Raw genomic sequence first — 20387 nt, forward strand, 5'->3', positions numbered from 1 at the left:
GTTGGTTCATTCCGAAATGATGGCAAAAAGGCGTGGTATAACCCATATTTTCTAATCTACTGATTTTTCATCACCTCAGCACAAAAATCTGGATAACTACAGTGACACAAAAGAGAATCATTTTTGTACATCTGACGCTAAGATGGTGACACTATATCCATCTTAATATAGTATTCATTGAAGTTATCCCCTCCCATCCCAGTTGGCAGATAACTCAGTAGGTTCTGGAAAAAGATTAAATGAATCCAGAAGTAGTGAGTTAGATCCCAAGCCCATGCAAATTACTTCTGTTACAATTTTATGGATGACGATATAACATTTTTCATTCTCCGCCCGCAATCCATGTGGAGAAGCTGACAATTACTTGAGTAGAACAGTCAGTACTGACATAAAACAAAGAAACAGAGCTGAAAAAAATTACTTTCAAACAAAATCAAACAAACAAACATACAGAAGGTGTATGATATTACAATCTAATTTCATGTTTTTTAAATAATCCAGATACACAGCAAACATATTGTTATGACAGAAAACCATTAAATCACCTCTCTTTGTCAATTTATCCCATCTTTAACAGAACTATTTCTTTTCATCAAAATAAAACTCTTACCAATAATTTATCCAAAACTGTTTACATTCAAACACTTTCATAAAATAGCACTTAAACTAATACTTCATTTGATAGGGCAGAAACCCTGTAGTTTTTCGTTGTTATCCTAAGTATTTCCAGTGTCGGTCGACACACCGGTTCCCAGTGATAAATCCTAAACCCAACAATGTCGAATGATGAAAATTGCTATAACTTCATGCGTATCCGCCCATTCATTAAAAGCCCTGATCTGACTGTATATAGATTTATATAACAATGGTCAAGAAGAAAATTTTACCTCTACGCCTCAAATAACCCATTTTAATATTCTATAATCCATTGAGAAACTATATTTGAATAAATTTCTCGATATTAAACAGTGTAGTTATAAGCTTTGAGTACCTTATACATACAATAAAAGCACCTACTCCTATCTCACGGTAAATCGCTCATTAAAATGGTGAAACCTGTATTCCAACACACTGTCAATCCGAACACTGTCAAATTGATCAGAAAATTATACCCAGATAAAAATGTTGATATGGGGAGATAGCTTTACAACTATATATGGTATGCATTCTACTTCAAAATATTGAATTTAAGTTAAGTTTAAACATATCTTGCATCATTTTTTACATGAATATTAATGAAACATGATTTACAACTTTTGTCAAGCTTGAAGTTGTTAAAGGAGACATTATTTATAGCCCGGTATTTTCAAATACAGCTTTCAAAAACATTATAATGTGTAAAAAAAGCAATGTTTAGCTTTACTATTTGAAATTTTTCAAATTTTCAAATAGTAGAGCTACTGTTGGCTTTGGTGTCTGCGTCACACACGAAAAAAATTGCCTGTAAGTAGGTTTCTCTAAAACTACTAGATCTGATGCTTTCAAACTTCTGTGATGTATTTGTCACCATAAGATGACCTCACATGACAAGTAACACAACTCTAGCCTTTATTTTGTCAAATTTTTAACTTAGAATTTTAGGTTAAAGTTTTGCATTTAGGAGGCTACCAGGCCAACAGTTACTGCTTTCAAATTGGTATCATAAGACCACCTCATTGGGCAAATTAACTAACAGCTATACTGTAGCATTGTACAGTAGCATTATTTTTCTTAAAATTATTCCCCTTTTTAACACTGGTTTGCATGTAAGCAGAATTACTTGAGCAACTGTTTTCCGATTCTCCACAAGTCCTTCGCATCATGGGACGAACTGACAAAGCAAGTTAACTCCAGCTTATATTTAAGCAAAATTATGCCCCTTTTTCAAGGGTAAAGCTTTTGTATGCAAGTTAGTAAAAGGTGGAAGGACTTAAAGCAGGTGAGTTTGCAATCATTAGACAGCTAGCTCTTGTTGTAGTAACAAATGTTTGAGATGAACAAATACTACTCGCGCACGGTATTTGTAACGATAACATGTTTATGTTATTATTGAGAAAAGGGGAATCGGGTGGTGAGACCATTGTCCGTGACAAAACAGTTCCTGACAGCCAACTAACTGATGACCTCATAACAGTAGTCATTCCTAATTGTGACAGCGCACTGACTGATGACCCCATAACAGTACACATTTTCAATCATGACAGCCCGCTGATTGATGACCTCACAACAGTGCTCATTCTAAAATGTCATAATTATGGTACTGACTGATGACCTCATAACAGTATACTCATTCTCAATCGCGATAGCCCACAGATTGATGACCTCATAACAGTGCTCATTCTAAATTGTCATACTGCACACTGAAATCATTCTCAATTGTGATAACCCACTGATGACCTCGTAACAGAACTCTTACTTAATTGTGATAGCCCACTGATTACCTTGTAACAGAACTCAATCTAATGATGACCTCATAACAGAACTCATTTTAAATTGTGATAGCCCACTAATGACCTTGTAACAGAACTCATTCTCAATCGTGATAGCCCACTGATGACCTCGTAACAGAACTCATTCCCAATCGTGATAGCCCACTGATGACTTCGTAACAGAACTCATTCTCAATCGTAATAGCCCACTGATTACTTCGTGATAGCCCACCTCATAACAGAACAAATTCTAATGATGACCTCGTAACAGAACTCATTCTAAATCGTGACAGCCCACTGATGACCTTGTAACAGAACTCATTTAAATCATGATAGCCTACTGATGACCTCGTAACAGAACTCATTCTCAATCGCGATAGCCCACTGGTGACCTCGTAACAGAACTCATTCTAAATTGCAGGGTCCACGCTTTTAGGCAATGTGAGCGAAGTGGTCACTTTTTTTTATGACTTTGCTCTGTTTGTATAGAAAAGCGTAAACAAGTCACCCTGAAATATGGCGCCAGAGGCTGTCATCATACATGTGTATATCGCATCTATCTGCTTGTAAACATTTATTACATAATCAATTAGCGTAAACTTATCCTGTTATGGGTTGTGAACTTCACCTGTCAACAAAGTATGCTCCACCCATCACTGAATGTCATTACGATGAATTTTATTGGTTGAAAACTTTGTAAACACCAATCAAAGGCGGCAAAACAAAATTGCCTTTAATTGATTTTGTGCATCACTGATAAAAATTGTGTGCATCACATGTGAAAAAAAACTGAAAGCTGTCAAAAGTTAGGTCGAAAAACAATAACAAAAGTAAGTTGGCGCAATGGACAGTTTTTGTTTGATGTGGCTCTGAATAATTATAGTTCTAAAATCAGTGTTGTTACTGCATATCATTTGATTACATGCTCTGTGTGTGTGTGTGTGTGTGTGTGTGTATTTGATGCTTGGCATTTTGTAATGTGTTGTTTTGAAATGTTATTCCTTTGTATTTTACCATCAAAACAGTAATATACAGTGTAGTTAATGACTGTTTTGACCCACAGCCTAACTTCTTCCTGTTCTGAGAGAAAACTTCTCCCTATTTTCACTGGAGGGAGCAGTCACTTCTCCCAATTTTTCTGGGCTAGCTTGAAACCTGAATAATTATTTGATAGCCCACTGATGACCTCGTAACAGAACTCATTTTAAATCGTGATAGCCCAATGATGACCTCGTAACAGAACTAATTCTAAATCGTGATTGCCCACTGATGACCTTGTAACAGAACTCATTCTAAATCATGATAGCCCACTGATGACCTCGTAACAGAACTCATACTAAATCGTGATTGATCACTGATGACCTCATTTATAACAGAACTCATTTTAAATTGTGATAGCCCACTGATGACCTCGTAACAGAACTCATTCTAAATCGTGATTGCCCACTGATGACCTCATAACAGAACTCATTCTAATGATAACCTCTTAACAGAACTCATTCCCAATCGTGATAGCCCACTGGTGACCTCATAACAGAACTCATTTTAAATTGTGATGGCCCGGTGACAGATGACCTCATAACAGTACTCATTCTGAATCGTTATAGCCCACTAACTGATGAAGTATCAATTTTCAAGTGTGAACTTCATACATTATTTTCTTTTGCATAATTTTAAAATGTGTTTCATTAACTTGTGTGCTTTTGAGTGAAATATTTAACACTTACAACAGAAGGAAAAGAAACACATAACACAACATATTCTTTTGTGTATGATAAAAATCAAGAAGACTCTTCTTTATCTGCTACCACTTTCAAATCAACTTAGTTCTGGTGTTACTTTCCACAACAAACATGATGTTGCTGTATACACCACTAAAGGATGATCAGCAAATGAGCAGCAAGACAAAAGGAGTCAGAGCTGGGTAAGTAAAAAATAAAACAAGAGGACCAAATGGTCCAAGGTCGTTCACCTGAGAACAGATTAATCAAATAATGAATATCCTGCTTAAAATGCGACCCCTTTTGCATAGGCAAGGTATTTCTTTGATTTGATCAGGTGACCTAGTTTTTGACCCCAGATGAACTCTATTTGAACTCGTCCTAGACTTCATCAAAACAAACATTCTGATCAAATTTCATGAAGATCCAGTGAAAAATGCAGCCCCTAAAATGTTGTCCCAATTGCATTCACAAAGGTTTTCTTTGATTTTAATAGGTGACCTAGTTCTTGACCCAGATGAACTCTATTTGAACTCATCCTAGACTTCATCAAAACAAACATTCTGATCAAATTTCATGAAGATCCAGTGAAAAATGCAGCCCCTATTGCATACACAAGGTTATTCTTTGATTTGACCAGGTGACCTAGTTTTTGACCCAACATGACCCATATTTGAACTTGACCTAGATTTCATCAAAGCAAAAATTTTGATCAAATTTTATGAACATCCTGCCTAAAATGCAGCCCCTATTGCATTCACACAGTTTTTCTTTGATTTTCCTGGATGACCTACTTCTTTACCCCAGACGACCCCTATTTGTACTCAGCGGCAGCCTAGATTTCATCAAGAGAAACATTCTGATCAAATTGCATGAATATCCAGTGTAAAATACAGCTACTATTGCATACACAAGATTTTTCTTTGATTTGACAGGGTGACCTACTTTTTGACCCCAGATGACCCATATTCGAACTTGACCTAGATTTCATCCAGACAAAGTTTAACATTCTGATCAAATTTCATGAAGATCCAGTGTAAAATGTAGTCCCTATTGCATACCCAAGAATTTTCTTTGATTTGACCTAGCGACCTAGTTTTTAACCCTAGATTACCCATATTTGAATTTGACCTAGATTTCATCAAGACAAACATTCTGACTAAATTTTATGATTATCCAGTGTAAAATGCAGCCCCTATTGCATACACAAGGTTTTTCTTTGATTTGACCTAGTTTTTGTTCCAAAATGACCCATATTTGAACTTGACCTAGATTTCACCCTGACAAACATTCTGATCAAATTTCATGAAGATCTGGTGTAAAATGCAGTCCCTATTGCATACACAAGGTTTTTCTTTGATCTGACCTGGTGACCTATTTTTTGATCCCAGATGACCCAATTTCAAACTTGACCTAGATTTCATCAAGGCAATCATTCTCACCAAATTTCATGAAGATCAATTGAAAAATACAGCCTCTATCGCATGCACAAGTTAAATGTTGACAGACGACAGACAGACAGACGCCAAACATAGAGTGATCTCAATAACTCAGCTAACAATTCTTCGTGCCCACATCATTACTTATATGGAATTAAACTAAAATCTGCTGCCACAGAGCAGGCAAACAGGAGTGACTTATAAAAAGGGATACAACTCCAAAATACTATTACACCAATACCTTTATTTCAGTCCCTTAATTTTGCATGTAAAAATGTCAGTGTGCAAGATTTTCACTAAGCATTAAAGGTAAACAATTTTGACAATAAATTTACCTCTTTATCCAGTGAAAAAGAAAAGAGTTGCTGCAGGTAATTTGTACCCTAAAAATCTTGCCGCCTAAACAACATGACAATTCTCACAAATGTCATATATTTTGAGTATCCTGGTTATATATGCAAGTCATTTCAGTTTAGTCTGCATATGTCCAGTAATTGTGGGCACCTTATTTGCATATATTCACATACACAAAATACATTCAAAGTTGTGCTGGTATCGTAATGTTTGACTGCACTTGGTATTTAATTACCATAAAATAAGAGAGCTATGCATAAAATTATGATCCTTAGAGATATACAAGGAAGTGAAATAATAATGCCTGATTCAGCATTTTATCTGACAATTATTTAAAGTAAATTTTAAGTGAAAATATCCCGAACATTCTAAAATTTATGTAATCTTAAATATTTAAAATGCTATGAGCACATGACAGTGGTACTATTTCAAGTTTACAGTAGATCTCTACTGGTTTCCCAGTAGTTTCTGGACCAAAGTACTCTTCCGAACCTTTTAAATTTTACATTACGCCTTATAAAGCATCTGGGTAAAAATATCAAATCATCTAGATGTTTGTTGTCTTTACATAGCAGCGATAACTGGCATTACAGAGTCTCTAGGTTATTTGAATATCCCGGTTGTTTATTACTTTGTTGTTATTGTTTACACAAGAGATTGTCAACAGCTGGGGAAATCCAGTTACAGTGCGCATGCGCAGAAATTGAGGCCCCTTGAAGATAAATATCAGTCAAATGATGCTCCCATTTGCAATGATATAGTAAAAATATCCTCATAGTAATAAAACAAGAGGACCATGATGGTCCTGAATCGCTCATCTCTTCCCACATGACCCAGTTTTGAGTATGACGTCGTTTTTTCTATTATTTGACATAGTGACCTAGTTTTTGAGCTCATGTGACCCAGTTTTGAACTTGACCTAGATATTATCAAAATAAAAATTCTGACCAATTCTCATGAAGATCCATTGAAAAATATGGTCTCTAGAGAGGTCACAAGGTTTTTCTATTATTTGACCTATTGACCTAGTTTTCGAAGGTACGTGACCCTGTTTTGAATTTTACCTAGATATTATCAAGGTGAACAGTCTCACTAATTTTCATGAAGATCTCATGAAAAATATGGCCTCTAGAGAGGTCACAAGGTTTTTCTATTTTTATACCTACTGGCCTAGTTTTTGAACGCACGTGACCCAGTTTCGAAACTGACCTAGATATCATCAAGGTGAACATTCAGATCAATTTTCATCAAGATCCATTGAAAAATATGGCCTCTAGAAAGGTCAAAAGATTTTAATAATTTTAGACCTACTGGCCTAGTTTTTGACCGCAGTTGACCCAGTTTCAAACTTGACCTAAATATCAAGATGAACATTCAGACCAACTTTCATACAGATCCCATGAAAAGTATGGCCTCTAGAGAGGTCACAAGGTTTTTTTATTATTTGACCTACTGACCTAGTTTTTTATGGCACGTGACCCAGTTTGGAACTTGACCTAGATATCATCAAGGTGAACATTCTGACCAATTTTTATGGAGATCCATTCACAAGTATGGCCTCTAGAGAGGTCACAAGGTTTTTCTATTTTTAGATCTACTGACCTAGTTTTTGACCGCACATGACCCTGTTTCGAACTTGACCTAGATATCATCAAGATGAACATTCAGACCAATTTTCATACAGATCCCATGAAAAATATGGCCTTTAGACAGGTTACAAGGTTTTTCTATTATTTGACCTACTGACCTAGTTTTTAAAGGCATGTGACCCACTTTCCAACTTGACCTAGATATCATCAAGACGAACATCCAGACCAACTTTCATACAGATCCCATGAAAAATATGGCCTCTAGAGAGGTCACAAGGTTTTTCTATTATTTGACCTACTAACCTAGTTTTTGAAGGTACGTGACCCAGTTTCGAACTTGACCTAGATATCATCAAGGTGAACATTCTGACCAATTTTCATGAAGATCTCATGAAATATATGGCCTCTAGAGAGGTCATAAGGTTTTTCTATTTTTAGACCTATTGACCTAGTTTTTGACCACACTAACCCAGTTTCGAACTTGACCTAGATATCATCAAGATGAACATTCAGACCAACTGTCATACAGATCCCAGGAAAAATATGGCCTTTAGAGAGGTCACAAGGTTTTTTTTATTATTTGACCTACTGACCTAGTTTTTGACGGCATGTGACCCAGTTTCAAACTTGACCTAGATATCATCAAGGTGAACATTCTCACTAATTTTCATGAAGATCTCATGAAAAATATGGCCTCTAGAGAGGTCACAAGGTTTTTCTATTTTTATACCTACTGGCCTAGTTTTTGAACGCACGTGACCCAGTTTCGAAACTGACCTAGATATCATCAAGGTGAACATTCAGATCAATATTCATCAAGATCCATTGAAAAATATGGCCTCTAGAAAGGTCAAAAGATTTTAATAATTTTAGACCTACTGACCTAGTTTTTGATCGCAGTTGACCCATGGTTCATACAGACCTTCCCAAAAAAAAATTCAAGTAGTTTTCAAGGAGTTTTCAAGTAGTTTTCCTCCATTTTCAAGGACTAAAATGGGCGCAATGTCACTGTTGCTGAGACATGAAATAACCAATTTAAATCCAATTTAGGACAAAATTAAACAATATAACACAAGATTTACCTTTAACGCATCGCGGATAAATTACAGTGTGAAAATTGCTTGAAAGAGCATAAAACCCGTAAAGTACAGTACCGTACCGTACTATCGCCGACTCCGTGGCAGGCCCTAATGGCGGTAACAGTTGTTTTTTTCTCGTCGTTTTTAGTTTATTTTGGTCCGTTTATAATGTTTGTCCGTTTTCACTTTGCACCCAACGAATTTAAGGACTATTTGCCATCTTTTGTACATTTTTTTCTAAATTCAAGTAGTTTTCAAGTAGTTTCTGACTGTTACAAAATTCAAGTAGTTTTCAAGGAGTAGGCATCAAATTCAAGGACTTTTCATGGCCTGTGCGAACCATGTGACCCACTTTCAAACTTGACCTAGATATCATCAAGATAAACATTCAGACCAACTTTCATACAGATCCCATGAAAAGTATGGCCTCTAGAGAGGTCACAAGGTTTTTTTATTATTTGACCTACTGACCTAGTTTTTTAAGGCACGTGACCCAGTCTTGAACTTGACCTAGATATCATCAAGGTGAACATTCTGACCAATTTTTATGGAGATCCATTCACAAGTATGGCCTCTAGAGAGGTCACAAGGTTTTTCTATTTTTAGACCTACTGACCTAGTTTTTGACCGCACATGACCCTGTTTCGAACTTGACCTAGATATCATCAAGATGAACATTCAGACCAATTTTCATACAGATCCCATGAAAAATATGGCCTTTAGAGAGGTCACAAGGTTTTTCCATTATTTGACCTACTGACCTAGTTTTTGACCACATGTGACTCACTTTCGAACTTGACCTAGATATCATCAAGACGAACATTCAGACCAACTTTCATACAGATCCCATGAAAAATATGGCCTCTAGAGAGGTCACAAGGTTTTTCTATTTTTAGACCTACTGACCTAGTTTTTGACCGCACATGACCTAGTTTCGAACTTGACCTAGATATCATCAAGATGAACATTCAGACCAACTTTCATACAGATCCCATGAAAAATATGGCCTTTAGAGAGGTCACAAGGTTTTTCTATTATTTGACCTACTGACCTAGTTTTTGACGGCATGTGACCCAGTTTCAAACTTGACCTAGATATCATCAAAGTGAACGTTCTGACCAATTTTCATTAAGATCTTGTGAAATATATGGCCTCTAGAGAGGTCACAAGGTTTTTCTATTTTTAGACCTACTGATCTGGTTTTTGACGGCATGTGACCCAGTTTCGAACTTGGCCTAGATATCATCAAGGTGAACATTCTGACCAATTTTCATGAAGATCTTGTGAAATATATGGCCTCTAGAGAGGTCACAAGGTTTTTCTATTTTTAGACCTACTGACCTAGTTTTTGATGGCACGTGACCCAGTTTCGAGCTTGACCTAGATATCATCAAGATGAACATTCTGACCAACTTTCATAAAGATCCCATGAAAAATGTGACCTCTAGAGTGGTCACAAGCAAAAGTTTACGGATGCACGCACGCACGGACGACGGACACCGCGCGATCACAAAAGCTCACCTTGTCACTTTGTGTCAGGTGAGCTAATAAAACAGTGAAAGTAGGGGAAAAAATTGACCTATTCAATAGTACGGCCTTAAATTATCAGTTAACTAGACACAAGGTGTGCCCCCACTGGTACATCTGTCACAAATTAGGGGCAATAATTCAAATGTTTGCAGTCTTAAGGGGGTATAGCCTCAACAAACATTTTATGAAAAAGATTCATTATTCTAGGCCATATATTTTTTGAGCTATGAGCATCACAAACAAAAAATCCACTATTTTCGCTATTTCAAGGGCCATAACTCTGTAACAAGCACTAAGATTCCCAAGAAGAATGCCAAGTGTGCAAGATCACATCATGATAAAGACTCAAACAAGGTTTCATGAATTTACATCAAATACTTTTTTAGCTAGGCACATTATTAGGTGAAGATGTGCATTTTTGACTATTTCAGGGGCCTCAACTTTGAAAACAGGGGGTGGAGCCAGCCAAGAAAAATAAGTAGTGCGCAAGTTTATATCATGATATTAAAAGACTCATGCAAGTTTTCATCCATTTATATCATACACTTTTTGAGTTAGGTGCGTCACAAGGTGAAAATGTGCATTTTTGACTATTTCAGGGGCAATAACTCTGGAAATGGAGGCAGCGGAGGCACTCAAAAAATAGGAGGTGCGCAAGTAATGTCCATGGCCGACTGGTTAAGGCATTGGACTACCAACCTTGTGGTCCGGGTTCATTTCTTTTTTTTCGTTTTGAAAGTTGTTATTTATATCTTTAGCGTGATATGATGCAAACGTCATTCTTGAAAACGTAACTTGACGTAACTGTATAATATTAACAAGCGTTTTATAAATCTAGTATTTGATAAATTCTTGAAAAATACTTTTCAAAACAATTATCACCCTTTAGAATTATGTTTTAATTGTGAATATATGTATAGCAAAATCATAAATAGAAAGGTTACAACAGTTACTGTTAAAATGAAAGGTCTGAAAAACTACTTGGACTAACTGAGATATTAACTAGAGATGCTTTTGAGAAAAGCGCATGTCTCCCACAGCTGCCCCAATGAAAAATGTCTAGTTTCTCTAGATGGTTTATACGAATGGACCCAATTAGATGGCTTAGATGAGCGGACACAATCAGTAATTCAAGGGCCATAATTCAAAAGTGCCTAGGCGGATTTGGCTAGTTATCGAACCTGGCCGAGGTCTTATGGTCAAACACATTTTGTTCAAGTTTGGTGAAGATCGGATGAGAAATGTTTGACTCGAGTGCGGACAAGCTTTGTGAGACACACACACAGACTGGAGTAAATCAATATGTCTCCCACACCACTGTGTGGTGGGAGACATAATTACGGAATTATTTGCCCCTGTTGAGGCCTCATCTACTTTCATGTTATGAGCACAGGCGTAATATGAAGACTGTTGTATGGTGTAAATGAAGAACCTAGCTTTCTTCTGTGAAAAATTCATGTTGTCTACACTGTTTTGTTTGAATATTATTGGCAAAAAAATCCGTAAACTATGTGGAAACAACTCCAAGAATGGTAAGACTGCCAAGAATTTTTATCCAGATCTACAAGCTAAAGCTTAGCACCTATTTTGAACAGTTCTGTTCCAATGATTTTCTTTTAGTTTAAGTAAAATTCAGTTATGTCTGATCAATCAAAAGCATCTGTACAAAGATTCTAACACTGTCATGGACCAGTCAGATTTTTAAACTTCAACTTCAAGACTTGAATTTTTCCTAAAATGCTATGCATGAATCCATGACTTGCTGCAGGTAGCAACTAAGTCAATGTGTATGAATCAGTAATGAACACACATTACTTAAGAAGATTCTGTTTAAATCTGCAAAGTGTAAAAGTTATACACACTCCTGCATTTTCTTCATCTTTTGGAGCTCCAAAACTTTTCTTTTTATCATGGAGCAGTGTCAAGGTCATAAAGGGATTGAACTCTTAGAGAGAGTCAAATTTGTGTTGCATAAAGTTACCTCCCCTTAATTGAGGTTTTATTTGAGATGTTTTCTATGGACTGATTTTTTTTAATTTACAGATATCTTCTTTAGTATAAAATTACTCCATCAATATCAGCAATCATTCAGGTGTGTCAATATGCATGCTCCATCATGGCCTGCTCCATCATATCATGACCAGTGAAATTATTGAGAACCAAGAATAGTCTACTGAAGCAAGCTAAGAATTAAAATTCATGACAAAATGATTTAATTTTCTTAGACTTTCATTTTAGGCACATTAATGATACAAACAATACAATTAAAAAGATCACACGAAATTTAAAAGAAGTTTTTTTTTCTGAGAAAATTTCGTGGATACACCAAAAATGTTACAAAAACTGCACATTTTTTTATCATTTTTTTCCAATGGGCATTTTTTTTTTCTTTTTCAATGTATAAGTAGATTATAAAATATACATTAGAAAGAAACCATAATAATCATGAGTGTCCATTTCTCTCAGATATTTAGATAGTTCATTGTTGACAGGGGCCCTAACTCTAATATGCATGAACTGTTTAATCCTTGGGTGTTTGGAAAAATCATCATAAACACACATTGCTAATGGAATGCTTGCTTAAGTATGCGTAAGAATTTATCTGTAATTGTATTCATCTGTAGCTATACAGCCTATACTACACAAAACTGCATCATCCTACTTGTTAACAATCACTTCTTTTTTATCTTAAGACAAGAGGGCCATGATGGCCCTATATCACTCACCTGTTATCATTGCACTTGAGGACAAGAAGGTCCTCAGAAAAAATATCTGAGTCCAAAGGACAGGAACAACAAAGGAAAGAAATTTAACCAAAAAGAAAAAAAAATTCTTACAAGGTACAGATATGTCAAAATACACCTAAAAATTGGAGGTATCATCCATGTTGTACCACAGAAAAGTGGTCTCGGTTTTTCACTACGGCCAATAATAAAAAAGTTACTAAAAATAAGCTATTTATAGTAACGTAAAAGGGAAGTAATTAAAAAGAAAATGTACAAAAGAAGGATCTGCCAAATAAATCTGTTGACATAAATGAAATTTCAGATCAGTATCTTCATTAGTTACGGAGATATACCCATTTTAATTTGAAATAAAGGGAGGTAATTTGACATAAAATCATTCCATAGTTATCTACCCTGATTGGCTCAGTCCAACTAATGACAATAATGAAATTTCAAACAAGTCCTATAAGTACTTACTGATATAAATCCATTTTGACTACAATCAGGGGAGGTAATTAGATATAAAATAACTCTGGAACCTACAGTTGGATCTGATTTGTCATGGATTCCAAGATTTATTGTTGTTCAAGATATTTTGGAAGTTTGTATCAAATAAAACCATAAATGAAGTCTCTATATGGCTGCAAAAGCCAAAATAGCCAATTTTGGACCTTTAAGGGGCCATAACTCTGGAACCCATGATGGAATCTGGCCAGTTCAAGAAAGGAACCAAGATCTTGTGGTGATACAAGTTGTGTGCAAGTTTGGTTAAAATAAAATCATAAATGAAGTTGCTACTGTGCAGACAAGGTCAAAATAGCTAATTCTGGCCCTTTCAGGGGCCATAACTCTGGAACCCATTATGGGATCTGGCCAGTTCAACAAAGGAACTGAGATCTTATGGCAACACAAGTTTTGTGCAAGTCTGATTAAATTCAAATCATAAATGAAGCTGCTATTGTGCAGACAAGGTCAAAATAGCTAATTCTGGCCCTTTCAGGGGCCATAACTCTGGAACCTATAATGGAATCTAGCCAGTTCAAGAAAGGAACAAGGTCTTATAGAGATACAAGTTGTGTGCAAGTTTTATTAAAATAAAATCATAAATGAAGCTGCTATTGTGCAGACAAGGTCAAAATAGCTAATTCTGGCCCTTTCAGGGGCCATAACTCTGGAACCCATAAAGGAATTTGGCCAGTTCAAGAAAGGAACCAAGATCTTATGGTGATACAAATTGTGTGCCAGTTTGGTAAAAATCAAATCATAAATAAAGCTGCTATTGTGCAGACAAGGTCAAAATAGCTGATTTTGGCCCTTTCAGGGGCCATAACTCTGGAACCCATAATGGGATCTGGCCAGTTCAAGAAAGGAACCGAGATCTTATGGTGATACAAGTTGTGTGCAAGTTTGGTTAAAATAAAATCATGAATGAAACCACTATCGTGCAGACAAGGACAGACGACGGACGAAGGGTGATCACAAAACCTCACCTTGTCACTATGTGACAGGTGAGCTAATAAAAAACAAACCAGTTCGCTTTTTACCCAATAAAACATGTTCAAAACTAGTTTGTTGTGATAAACACAAACCAGTTTTGTCTGATAATAATTTAACTATCTATTAAACACAAATGAGCATCTGCACATATGTCGGACCTGTCACTGCGTAAACAGGTTACACATTAACAACTGTAGGAAATACTTTTTACAAATAAAGTGACATAATAATGTCAAGTATTTAACATAAAGTAAATGAAGAACTAGAAAATGCTTTTGTAAAAAAGCGCATGTCTCCCCCAATGCAAAGTCCTATAGGCAAGAAGTCAATAGGGGTCAGGAGCGAAAGTCAAAGAGACACTGATGGTTGGCTGCAATAGGGATCATCTACTTGGCATGTCCAGTCATCCCCCTAAATTTCAACACTCGTGGCCTAGTGGTTCTCAAGTCACTGTTCAGGCTCCTGTGACCTTGACCTTTGATCAAGTGACCTCAAAATAAATAGGGGTCATCTACTCTGCATGTCCAATCATCCTATTAAGTTTCAACATTGTAGGTCAAGTGGTTCTCAAGTTATTTCCATAAAATGATTTTACATGAACAGGCCACTGTGACCTTGACCTTTAATAAACTGACCCCAAAATCAATACGGGTCATCCACTCTGCATGTTCAATCATCCTATGAAGTTTCAACATTCTGGGTCAAGTGGTTCTCAAGTTATTGATTGGAACTGGTTATCAATGTTCTGGCCCCTGTGACCTTGACCTTTAACGGAGTGACCCCAAAAACACTAAGGGTCATTTACTCTGCATGAACAATCATCCTATGAAGTCTCAACATTCTGGGTCAAGTGGTTCTCAAGTTATTGATCGGAACTGGTTATCAATGTTCTGGCCCCTGTGGCCTTGACCTTTAACGGAGTGACCCCAAAAACAATAAGGGTCATTTACTCTGCATGAACAATCATCCTAAGAAGTTTCAACATTCTGGGTCGAGAGGTTCTCAAGTTATTGATTGGAAATGGTTTTCCATGTTCAGGCCCCTGTGGCCTTGACCTTTAACAGAGTGACCCTAAAATCGTTAGGGTTCATCTACTCTGCATGAACAATCATCCTACGAAGTTTCATCATTCTGGGTCAAGTGGTTCTCAAGTTACTGACCGGAAATGGTTTTCAATGTCCGGGCCCCTGTGACCTTGACCTTTCACAAAGTGACCCCAAAATCGTTAGGGGTCATCTTCTCTTTATGGCCAATCATCCTATTAAGTTTCAACATTCTGGGTCAAGTGGTTCTCAAGTTACTGACCGGAAATGGTTTTCAATGTTCAGGCCCCTGTGACCTTGACCTTTCATAAAGTGACCCTAAAATCGTTAGGGTTCATCTACTCTGCATATACAATCATCTTACGAAGTTTCATCATTCTGGGTCAAGTGGTTCTCAAGTTACTGACCGGAAATGGTTTTCAATGTCCGGGCCCCTGTGACCTTGACCTTTCACAAAGTGACCCCAAAATCGTTAGGGGTCATCTTCTCTTTATGACCAATCATCCTATTAAGTTTCAACATTCTGGTTCAAGTGGTTCTTAAGTTACTGACCGGAAATGGTTTTCAATGTTCAGGCCCCTGTGACCTTGACCTTTAATGGAGTGACCCCAAAATCGATAGGGGTCATCTACTCTTCATGACCAATCATCCTATGAAGTTTCAACATTCTGGGTCAAGTGGTTCTCTAGTTATTGATCGGAAACGGTTTTCAATGTTCAGGCCCCTGTGACCTTGACCTTTGACGGAGTGACCCAAAAAACAATAGGGGTCGTCTACTCCAGCAGCCCTACAACCCTATGAAGTTTAAAGGTTCTAGGTAAAATGGTTCTCCAGTTATTGCTCGGAAATGAAGTGTGACGTACGAACGGACGGACGGAAGGATGGACGGACAGACAGGGCAAAAACAATATGTCTCCTGGGGGAGACATAATTACTACACTGAAATCATAAGACTGTTGTATTTTCAAAAAATTGGAAAAAAATTCACCCAGCGTAGAACTGGAACCCACAACCCGCTCCTTGCAAGTCAGATGCTTTATTAACAGAGCTTTAAAGGCTCCTGGTTCCACAGAAGCCATGAATCACAGGGGTTTCATTAATTATTGGAGTAGGAGGTGGAAGCAGAGTGGGGTAGGCTGGTAGATTTTATTTGCTATAGTAAAAATTAGCTAGGGCTTCAGACCACTATAGCAGGGGGGAATCCACCGATAACACTGACCTGATAAGATGCAAGAGCTGTTTTGTAAAAAACAAAATTCAACATGCAATTTGCTTTGATCATGAGGTATGAAGTACTGAACTCAAAAAACATATTCTGATTGAGTTTAACACCTATAGGCTAAAGCATTCTCCAGTTGTAACTTATTGTGACCTTTGACCCAATGGTCCCCAAAATTATAGGGGTCATCTATTAACTACATAATAATCATCCTATTAAGTTTGAGGGCTGTAGACCAAAGTGCTCTTCAGTTATTCAGCAACCCTTTTAAGACCTTAGGTTAAAATGGCCATGACCTTTGAACTACTGACCCTCAAAGCATAGGGAGTCACCTAATGACCAGTGGCAATCACCCTATGAAGTCCAACAACTGCAGTTCATACTGTTCTCCTGTTAATGATTGGCATCAAATTATCAAAATATTATACTTTCTTTCCTCCAATTCACAAAATAATGTTCAAGGGAAACTGATGGCCAAATCAATTCCTAATATGGATGTCAACATACTGCCGGTGCACTGGTGAGCATCTCACAAAATATCACCACTGTTACACAATATAGTCTGTTTCCCTCAGTACAACAGAAACTATTTTTTTTTAGAAATTTGCCCTTACCTGATAGTATTCCCTTGTTGAGCCATAGCTTGGTACAATACTAATGCCCAGGTTTTCATCTGGATCTTTATCAATCATCACATTATACATTGCAAAGCCGCCAAAACCATCATCTTCACTGTCTGATCCATCGCGTCTGCGTGTAACTTGAACAGGAACTTCAGACTTTGAGTTTGAACTTTTTCCCAATTTCTGACTTTTCTCATTTTTGTTCTGAATAGGAAGTGGCGAGACTGAAAAAGGAGGTAGATCTTTTTGTCCACGTTTGATACCCAGTGAAACACGAAGTGGCATATCTTTGAACACTTGAATACATTCATCATGAGAAAGGGTCTGCAAATCTAATCCATTTACCATCACAATGTCGTCTCCAACACAAATCCCCTTACTACTTCCTGTTGCTCTGTACGCAGCGCCACCTAGTGTGACACTTTTAACAGCAACAGACGTAACTGTTCCAACACCATCCTTCCCACCTTCAATACCTAGAATCATACCGAGATTTTCACCAGGAAGTCTGTGTAGCATTAAATTATCAACCCCATCTTCTGTTTCCATAACATTTTCATCTTTTGCATCACCTTGACTGGGTAATTTCTGGTACCTCCCATACACAGGGTAACCAGTATGAACTGGGGAACCAGAATCCGAAATTGTTCCATCAGAATTTTCATCATTTCCAGAGCTATCAGTTGTTGTTAAACCAGTTTCATGTATAGGATAAAGCGTCGACGATCCACTGTAACCACTGTCCGCAGCAGACATATTCATCTGGTTCAGAATTTTACGCATCTGAAGATTCGTTTGTCTGTCTGACATCTGGTTCCCAGTAAACCTCTGACTTGATTCCTGGTTCCCACCAATTGATGTATCATACATATGTTCATCACCGTAATAAATGCCATAATCGTCCGAGTCCTCGCTGTATTCGGAAGTTAAAGCAGCATTAGCAAGATCCCACTCCGACGTATCTGATTCTGTACCAGTAGTGTTATCGCTTTCCATTGTGGCCCGGCGTCGGTCACTGCTGATTAGGTATTTTCCAAAATCTAACCCGAGGAAACCAGTTCTTCCTCTTGGGGACAAAGACTTTTCCTGAAAATTGAACAATTCTGTTGAATAAAAGAGAACTTATCAAGCCTTAAATACTGGTAAATTCTAGTTCTGTTACTTTTGCCTTTTCCAATTCTAGTTCTGTAACTTTTGCCTTTTCAACACGAAATTTCAAAATTAGCAACCAATAGGTATGTAGCAGTTATAAATTGTTTACATGATGAGAATGTTTTCATTATAGGGAAGTTTAAGCTTGACTTAAATGCATGACTGAAAACTAAGTAAACGTATTTTCCATTGATTTTGTCATCTTTTCAAATAACATAATTTTATTTGAAGCAGTTGGGAATATGCATTAATATTATCTCAATACAAAATTTTACTTTGTCCTAAACAGTTAAAACTTAATTCATAATTCAATGTCATAATATATGACAGGGCAGATCCATAAAACTAAATTTGGATGTCTTGTCTAGACTTTATAAAATCTAGCAATTAATTTTACATGGCCTAAGTCATAAAGCCCACGTCCATAATATAATGCAATAAAGACTGAAACTGCAACACAGACCAAAAAATTTACATATTCTTATTTGCCTGATTTACATATTCATGAAGAAATCAACTTAATATATCTTTCATTGGTTTCAACTCCAGTAACCCCATTATAAAGTGAACTTAACTAAGGACACATCTGAATTAATTCATTCTTCTCCAGTGGAAGTGTGTGTGGAAGTTGTCAGGTTTTTGTAGAAAACATGACCTGAACTCATTAGAAATTCAGAAATCTTTTAGAGTGCCTATTATCTTTTCTGGCATCTACAGTGCAACCTCTGTAGAGCAACACCCTTTGGGAGATACAAATATTGACTGTTAAGTAGAGGTTGTTGTTCTGGACCCTTACAGAAGAAAAAGGCCTGCTGCGTACTCTTGCTGTGTACATACAGCGTATATGATGCGTACATGATGTGTACTGAAATCAAGGGCTTTAAATAGTACGCAGGATATACACCGCACATACACCGATAGTACGTTTGTAGTACACTTTTGACATGCAAATGAGCTCTGCCGCGTACTACTTGCTGCGTACATGCTGTGGACTACATAGTACACAGGATGTACGCTGGAGGAATTTAGTATGCGGGAAATAGTACACAGCATGTACGCGGCACATACACTTTTCACATGCAAATGAGCCTGCGGTGTACTACCCCTGCGGCGTACATGCTGTGTACTCTTGCGGCGTACATGCTGTGTACTCCTGCGGCGTACATGTGGTGTACTCCTGGCCCGAGTCCTGCGGCGTACATGCTGTGTACTCCTGCTGCATACATGCTGTGTACTCTTGTGGCGAAACTGTGATAATGTAAATTCCTTACCCCACCAACTTTCGTATGCAAATGCTGATCATTTGGACAGAAAAAAACAGAAAAAAGATAAGTGACATGCATCAATAAGTATTTACCCTTACCAAAATAATGTAGATTGATGTTATCAAATAAATTAGTATGCTTTTCTTCATCTACTTTTCAATGAAATAAATCAAGTTTTGTAGCATGAAATTTGGTAAACATTTGAAGAAAATGGCGTAACTGCATCAAGGGGAAACAACTTTAATGCAACTAAATATAAGTGTTATGATTTATTATAGACGATGTGTGCGTAGTATGTATTTATTTTGATTAAAATCCATCTGAGAACAATCTAGGACTGGAATTATATAAGCATTTATACACTTTTACATCCGTAAAAAGTAGCGCACCAAAAAAATTTGGATTGATTTTTTCCAATGGGGTGAGCGCAATTAGCCAAAAACGTTCTGAAAATATACGAGCGGCAAATCCGATGAACAACTTTTTAATTTGGTGAGGCCTTAATGAGTTAACATAATGAGCATTAAAGCCTTTATAAAACATGATAGAATGGTGTTTTGCTTAAGAGTATTCAAATAACAGTGAGAGCTATTAATTCTTCTCATTCGGACGCTGTTGAGGCATTATCTTGGTAATTATTTCATGTATTACAAAATGTAATGCAACGAAGTTCAAATAAGGCTTTTCAATTATCCAAGTTAGAAAGCTCCAGGATTAATTCAAAATGAAAAAGAAAATATAT

General features: G+C 36.9%; 1 protein-coding gene across 1 annotated transcript in view; it reads right to left on the bottom strand.

Moving 5' to 3' along the window:
- LOC123523044 (uncharacterized) overlaps positions 1 to 20387 on the bottom strand; it is a 138250-nt gene that overhangs the window by 34979 nt on the left and 82884 nt on the right. Inside the window, exon 14 of the mRNA XM_053550333.1 lies at positions 17220 to 18314. Coding sequence (XP_053406308.1) covers positions 17220 to 18314 — 1095 coding nt within the window. The remainder of the gene's footprint in view (positions 1 to 17219; positions 18315 to 20387) is intronic.

The sequence above is a fragment of the Mercenaria mercenaria genome, chromosome 8 (genome assembly GCF_021730395.1).
Source record: "Mercenaria mercenaria strain notata chromosome 8, MADL_Memer_1, whole genome shotgun sequence".
Classification (NCBI taxonomy): domain Eukaryota; kingdom Metazoa; phylum Mollusca; class Bivalvia; order Venerida; family Veneridae; genus Mercenaria; species Mercenaria mercenaria.